Raw genomic sequence first — 7,400 nt, 5'->3', positions numbered from 1 at the left:
ACGTAAATTCCTCGTAAACTCGACGTAAATTTACGAGGATTGTTTTTTCTCGTTAAATTTCGTCGTTAAGCGTGTGTTTTCTTGTAGTGAGATTTTGGGTAGGATAATAGTGGCACGGGTTGTAAATAAGTTAATGTCTTCTGTTTTTTCAGTTATTTACTTTTGTTTTATATTTAAATTTTAATGTAAAATAAATAGAAATTATGAGTGGATCATTTTAGATTTTTTTGAGCCCTTGTGGTCCATTTTAGGATTTGATCCCTTCTTTGTCTATTCCTTCTCTTGACCTGTAATAGTTTTGCTCTGTTTTAGTTAAACTGATTTATATAAAATTTATTACAATGAAGAAGGCATAACTGTTTATTTCTTCTGGATATTTTCAGGTCTTCTTGCTGGACGCCATCGGAGCTTCTCGGCGTAGTGGTAGAAGAGGCAGAGGAGATTGATGGAGGAGGAGTTAGCAGAGGTGGTGGTGGCTCGTGACTCGTGTGCAGAACCGGCTTGAAGGGTGAAGAAGAAGAAGCTACGGTGAGGAAGCAGAAGAAGCGTGATGGCGGAGCAGGCGTGACGCGTTGCTTCATCCGTTACACCGGTGGCTCCAGAAGCAGATCGAGTCGCCGCTTAAGACGTAGCATCCGGAGCCAGTGGAGGTGTCTGTGGTGAAGCCGGTGGCGGAACCGGTGGTGGAGTCGGTGGTTGAGCCTGTGTATATATTTGTGTGTATATATATATGTATATATTCATAATTTGTAACTTAATTAATAAAAAATTATTTTTATGTATTTTTGAAATTTTTTTTTAATATTTTTTTTTTTAAAAAGACGCATCTTAACTACGATTTGTTTCTTAGCTAAATCAGCCACGAAAATTTCATAGCAAATTAGCCATGAAAATTTAGTAGCAAAAAAAAAGCTACAAAATTTACTTGCTACGGAATTTGACACGATTGATTTTGGCTATGATTTAATTTTCTTAGCTTTTTCTCCATATAGCTACGAAATTTAGAGCTTTTTCTCCATATAGCTACGAAATTTAGACTATAGCTACGTAAAAGTAAAATAAAATTCATAATTTTCTTATTTCTAAGATTAAACAAAAAGATTCGCAAATAAAAGCGCTAATGCTACAACCAAGCCATAAATTGTTAAAGCTTCCATGAAAGCCAAACTAAATAATAAAGTACTTCGTATTTTTCTTTTTGCCTTAGGTTGTCTCGCGATACCTTCGACAGTTTGACCCGCAGCTGTACTTTGACCAATTCCCGGTCCAATAGAAGCAAGCCCAACAGCCAATCCAGCAGTAGAAACCGGTGGACCTGGGGGTTGGTCCACTGGGATTATTTGTATGTCCAATTTTATTAAAAAAAAAAAAATCCAAAATAGATTCCTCGTTACTGCTCAGAAGAGCAGGAATAGGTAGGGATGACATGATTTGAACCAGTGACATTTTGTATCCAAAACAAACGTGCTACCAAGCTGCGCTACATTCCTTTCAATTGGTTTACAGCGTCGTTGTAAACAATTCCTATCTTATTTTTTACGTCTTTCTTTTTTTTCGTTTCATATCAGATAACAAACATATACATAATTAAAAAATTACTATAGCTAAGAAAAAGTAATGTGGCTATAATGATATTTTTTACTAGTGTCTCGCGCAATCTTGCGTCTTAATCTAGTTAACAATTTTTCAAAAACGTCAACTGGTAAGAGAACAGGTTGGTCCATGTCATCCAATAGAAATGGTGCCTTAATCTTTCAATCTTCTGGGTACCATCTCCACGAATCTGAATCATGAACTCCCACCTCCCACCAATTGACAATCTTTTATAATATGCAACTGTTTATTAACCCTTGAGAGACATGATAACCAACCGATGTGGGAATATAGTGTAAGGATATTCCACGGTTCAACTCATCCTTTTTCATAAGGACCATACGTGTCAACTTATCCTTTTTAATTATGTTACCCATGCCCAAGTCACGTTCAAACATTCTAAAATCGGAAACCCTAATGTTCCGTACTACTCTTTCCTCCAAAACCTAGTGTCGACTTCTACTTTTCACGAAGCATCTCTCTCTCTCTGATATCACGTCGTAGCCTAAGAAAGGTTCAGGGTGTTTACTTCTCGCGCACCGAATTATCTTCTATGCCTAAGGTTAGGGTTTTGACATGGGACAATTCGAACATCCTCAAAGTAGTAGACCACATTCATGGTAAATATTCAATCCTCGTCCAAAAAGGAATAATCAGTCAATTGAAATGGAAGATTGTGTTTTTATGTTGTCTAGTGTGGTTATTTATGTCCCTTATGTGTTTTTGATATTTGGTTTAGTGTTTATATTTAGGTTTTGGTTTATTATTTCTGTGCGGATGGCAAGAAAACTTCTAGTTTCTATTGAATTGACCGTCTTTTTACACCATTTGAACATCTATTGAATTGATCAGTGTCAGTTTCAGTGATTGATTACAAACTGTCATTACATTTGTACATGAGTTAATAAATTGAAATGACACAATTATTCCTCTTAAAGATTGTTCTTACTATTCCAAGTCTATACCTCAAGATGTAGTCAATATTTATGTATGATTTTTTCGGGACAAAAATTTGAATGTAGGCGGCGATAAAATGAGGAACACAAACAAAAAACAAGTCAAATATTCAGAATGAAGCAAAAAATTCACACAACATGAGCTTACACTTCGGGGAAAGCATTGATATGCTTTGCCCTTGATGTTTTATTTGGAAGCAAAACAAAGTTGAACATACACATACACACATGTAATGTCCTCACACCAAATGAATACAAAAGTTACACAATTACACTTGGTAATTGTATGAGGTTATTTCAAACACGTTCTTTGTAGCAATGACAGTGTTTGTCTGGTCCCTCAACAACTCCTTTACAGACTGCCTCCCTCCCGTATTTGGCTACGCAACAGTGACAGCAATCGTTATTTGAACCTGTGAACGGCTCCGGCCCGCACTCCTCGGAGAATGTAGCATTTTTGCATCCCTGTGGAAGGCATCTGGCCTTGATGTTCATAGCCTCAATTTTTAGGATTTCTACATGTTGACATATTCATCAAGATTATCTAAACAAAGTATTTAAAAGACAACTTCAAAGCATAATAGAGAACTTCATCAAAGTTATACCGGTTGAAACCATCAAGAGGACAAGCAATAGAACGGTAAAGGTGACGGAGCTAAGGTTCTTCGCCATTTCTTTTGGTTTTGCTTTGCTCTTTCTTAAACTTGTTTTTGTTTTTCTTGCCAGTAAACTTAGTTTTTGTGAAACATATCCATGTATTGTGATCTATTTATAATCAAAATTTCGTTAGTTTGTATATAATTGTTTATTCTCTCTGTTTTTATGTCTGGTTTACCCAAGTTCATAATGTCGACACAATTGTGCATTGCCGTTCTATTTATCGATTAATAATCAAAAGAAAGGTTTCCGTTGACTTTTTAAAAAACTCATTTCATATTTTCCATTTTTTAGATAATTCAATTTTTTTTGTCATCAACAAACAGATTCATATAGATAATTCATTTTATAAATTCATTTTCTGTAAGTTTCAAAATGTCCACACTACTGTGCATTGATGTACGTTTCATTAAATTTATAATTTCCTTTTAAAAGTTTTTTAATTTTAATCATCCATTTACCTTAGATAATTAACCAACAGAATGTCAGAATACATCGAATGATGTTTTTTTTTTTGAAAAATATACATCTAATGATGTTACATTGCTTAAATGACACCTCTTTATCATCAGGATCATGGTATTATGATGGAAGCATCGTTATATCTCCATACGAAACAATAAAAATACTAAATCGTGTAGACTGTAATTCACCGCTGTATATGAAAGAAGTTAACCGAAATCTTGTAGAAACTAACATTGTTGGTGAAGCTCTCGCAAAGAAAAATATATTTAATGCAATCTAAAGAATGCTCAAGAACGACAACTTAAGCAGTCTATTGAGGTCGAGAAAAATGGGGAAGCTAGCCACTTGCTAAATTAGATCATATAAGATTATCATCGGACCTATCGGTTAGACCTAACCAAAATCATATAAGATTCAACTCGGAGATTCATACATATCTAAATGTAAGAATAGGGAGATCCCTCAAATCCAAATATGAGTATGTTTGGGTAAGCTGTACCGAATACTCTTTTTTTTTTAAACACACTGTACCGAATACTCTAAAAGCAACCTTATCGGTAGTTTTCTAAATAAGGTTCTAGAAAACAAATTATTAATATCTATTTTACTTAAACAGAACTATTCTCATGAATGGATTTTTTTTTTGTAAGTTCTTAAATTAAATGCACACTTCTATTATATAGTTAAATTCACTTTTATAATTATAAAAATAACATTTATACTGCTAAATGTGTTTTCAAACAACACAATAACTAATCTTGCATCCAAACAATATAAAATATTAAGTCATACTTTTTAATAATTTTTTTATTTATCTTCTTTTTAAATTATTTGTTTTAAAACCACTCAAATAATTTATAAAAAGTTGAAAATATGTATAATTATTTTTGTGGGTTTAGATACTACAAAAAATTATTTAATATGAAATTAATAGATTATTTTTTTAGTATTTTCATAAATAAATAATTGAATTCCTTTAAACTTGATAAATATTAGACTCTTATTCTTAAGTTTTTTTATTCTTAATAACATATAATTATATATGCGATATTATGCTTGGTTTAAGTTGACATCAAATAGTTTTATATAAATAAAATGTTAGCCAATAAATTAACATCAAATAAGTATTATAATTAAAAATTTATTAAATAAGTATATATCAGAAATTTAATCAAACAAATTACATATATCTTATTAAATCTTTGTAACGAAATGAGTTGAAATAATTAAAAATAAAATTAACAAATATTAAGATAATATAAATATAAAACAGTATAATTATATAGTTTTTAAATACAGTAAGATAAATTTTTTAAAACATTACTTATAAAATAATGTTAAAATTTACTGATATTATAAACGAAAATTACCAAAAAATATCATATTAGAAAAAACATTTATAACCCTAAGGTGAACTAATCTAGAGTTGACCTGACTAGTGTAACCGCAACGGTTGCGGTTGCGAGAGTTTTTAGATGCGGGTGGTTGCGGCTTTAAGTGGTTTTAAGAGATTTGTAGGACTGGTGCTGTGGTTAGAAATTGGTGCGTTTGCATGATACTTATGACTGGTTAACAACCAAATACAACAACAGTTAAATAATAAATTAGCAATATTTATATTTTATATAATTATAAAAATATTAAACATCATAATATTATAATAAATATAAAATTATATTTTTAACATTATATTTTTAAAATTTTAAAAAATTATATAAACTATTTTTATTTTAAAATTTTATAATAATAATTAAAATATCATAGACATATTTTCATATTTCTATTATTTCAATTTAAAAATTTTTATTTTTTATTTTTTGTATTTATATTGTTTTAAAAAAAAAAATTTACCCTCCTGTGACCGCCCGCAACCGCAAATGCTAGCTGGAACCATCTTTTGAATTTAAGAGATTTAAAACTGTTTGAAGCAGTTTAGAGAAGTTTGAGTGATTGTTGCAAAACACTAACAACTGATACAAACCGCAAACGCTGTTTTTGCAGTTGGTAGCGGGGAAACAAGTCATTCCCTTAGGGTTTAGAGTTGATGGGAGAGGTAGAGTTTTTGGAATGTGAAATTTAGGATTCTAATAAATATATAAATAAATACTTTAAAAATATATAAAAAAGTTTAAAAATAGTTTCAAAAAAAAATTTCGATTTTCAGAAGAAAGTTTGAAAAAAAATTGAAAAAGGAAATTCGAAAAAAAAATTATAAAGAAGTTTGCATTTTGAAAAAGTATAATTCGAAAACATAAAAAATATTTTTATATTTTTTATTTAAATAATTATTTATTATATATATATATACATATAACAAACTATAAGAGTATTTTACCTCTTAATGAAAAAAATATTTTTCAAAATATCTCTTTAGTGTTGTAAACATGAATAATTGTACCAGCAAAGTAGTAAACATAGAAATTCTCCTATTATAAATTAGATTTAATTAAAAAATATTTATATACTTTTAAGCGCATGTCATAATCTAGTTTTAGTTAAATGATTAAGTTTTAATTTAAATCAAATAGTTGAATTACTTGGATGAAGAAGTGGAAGATTTTCTATATGGACGGTGACATGTGGAATGAAAAGTTTTAAAGGAACCCATCTTCTCTCTTTCCTAACTTTTTATAAAAAATGTAAGATACGCCTTCAGATTCATGTAATGAAGCTGTTCTATTGATTTCAGATACTCTAATATCTTACTTCGGCGTGATTTGAAATTATAATTTTAGTTGAGAAAGAGAAATTCTATTTTTATGGATTCTTACATATGTTGAGAACTTTTCTTTGTTTAGTGAATTGCATTTGACATGTTTAAATTTAAATTTAAATTAATATTTATGTTCAATTTGTTTCAGTTGAGATTTTTGTAATTACGTTTATATATACTGAGGAACTAAAATATGGAAGAAATATAAACACTGCGAAAAACAAAAAAATAAAATAAATAAACATTTTGAAAACGTATATCATAAACGATTCAGATATTTTAACCAGTGAACCGGTTACACAAAACTCATTTCCCAACATAGAAATGATACATTTCCGGAATGGCTGTTGAATGCAAATTTTCAAAATCCAAGTTGCCCATAATCAAATCCTTAACGTGCGTTGGGCGAACTCTTAACATGTTTTAATGAAACATTATGAACACACAATACATACAACATGTATATATTCATTGAATTATCAATTGCCGTTAATGTATCCCCACCTTTAACCTGCAGTCCTACGTTGCACGGAAGCTTCATCGGACGTCCGCTTCCCGCTTCGGAACCGGAATCGGAATAAGAACCTTGTGGAAGCTTACGGAATCTCGCTTCCAAAATGCTTCCAAAATATTCTTTTTAAAAACACGTTGAAAGCTTATGATTCTGTTTTGGAATCACGCTTCCGTTCTTTAAAAAAAATACAAGGTTGAATATCAATATAAATATAATCGTAGTTATTAATTTCTGTAAAATCAAAATTTTAATAGTAATGAATAGAGATGATATAAATATATAAATATTAAAATTAATACAATAAATTATCTTTATGTATTGAGGTTTTTATTAAACATATATCATATATTCAAATATATTGTGTCAATTATTTATGAAGCATTAACAATAATTAATATAATAATTTATTTTAAACTTAATTTATGTCTATTTTCACAGTTTTAATATGAAATCATTACAAAATTATTACAAATGAATAAATAATTTATTTAAATTTATAACA

At 29.7% G+C, this 7,400-nt stretch overlaps 1 protein-coding gene and 1 long non-coding RNA gene across 2 annotated transcripts; one reads left to right on the top strand and one right to left on the bottom strand.

The window, feature by feature from the left end:
- Window positions 1-214: 214 nt before the first annotated feature.
- Window positions 215-516, top strand: LOC106313998. The gene is made up of 2 exons (XR_001264552.1): window positions 215-289; window positions 384-516. It is a non-coding gene; the product is annotated as an uncharacterized LOC106313998 (long non-coding RNA).
- Window positions 517-2,656: 2,140 nt separating this feature from the next.
- Window positions 2,657-3,262, bottom strand: LOC106317530 (defensin-like protein 206). The gene is made up of 2 exons (XM_013755337.1): window positions 3,155-3,262; window positions 2,657-3,064 (listed from the first exon to the last, which is right to left on the bottom strand). Exons 1-2 carry the CDS (start codon window positions 3,219-3,221, stop codon window positions 2,847-2,849), a joined length of 285 nt encoding a protein of 94 aa, XP_013610791.1. The 5' UTR covers window positions 3,222-3,262; the 3' UTR covers window positions 2,657-2,846.
- Between the last annotated feature and the right edge of the window lie 4,138 nt (window positions 3,263-7,400).

The sequence above is a fragment of the Brassica oleracea genome, chromosome C9 (genome assembly GCF_000695525.1).
Source record: "Brassica oleracea var. oleracea cultivar TO1000 chromosome C9, BOL, whole genome shotgun sequence".
Classification (NCBI taxonomy): domain Eukaryota; kingdom Viridiplantae; phylum Streptophyta; class Magnoliopsida; order Brassicales; family Brassicaceae; genus Brassica; species Brassica oleracea.
The sequence above is the reverse complement of the archived record's forward strand: the minus strand, read 5'-3'. Positions and strand labels throughout refer to the sequence as shown.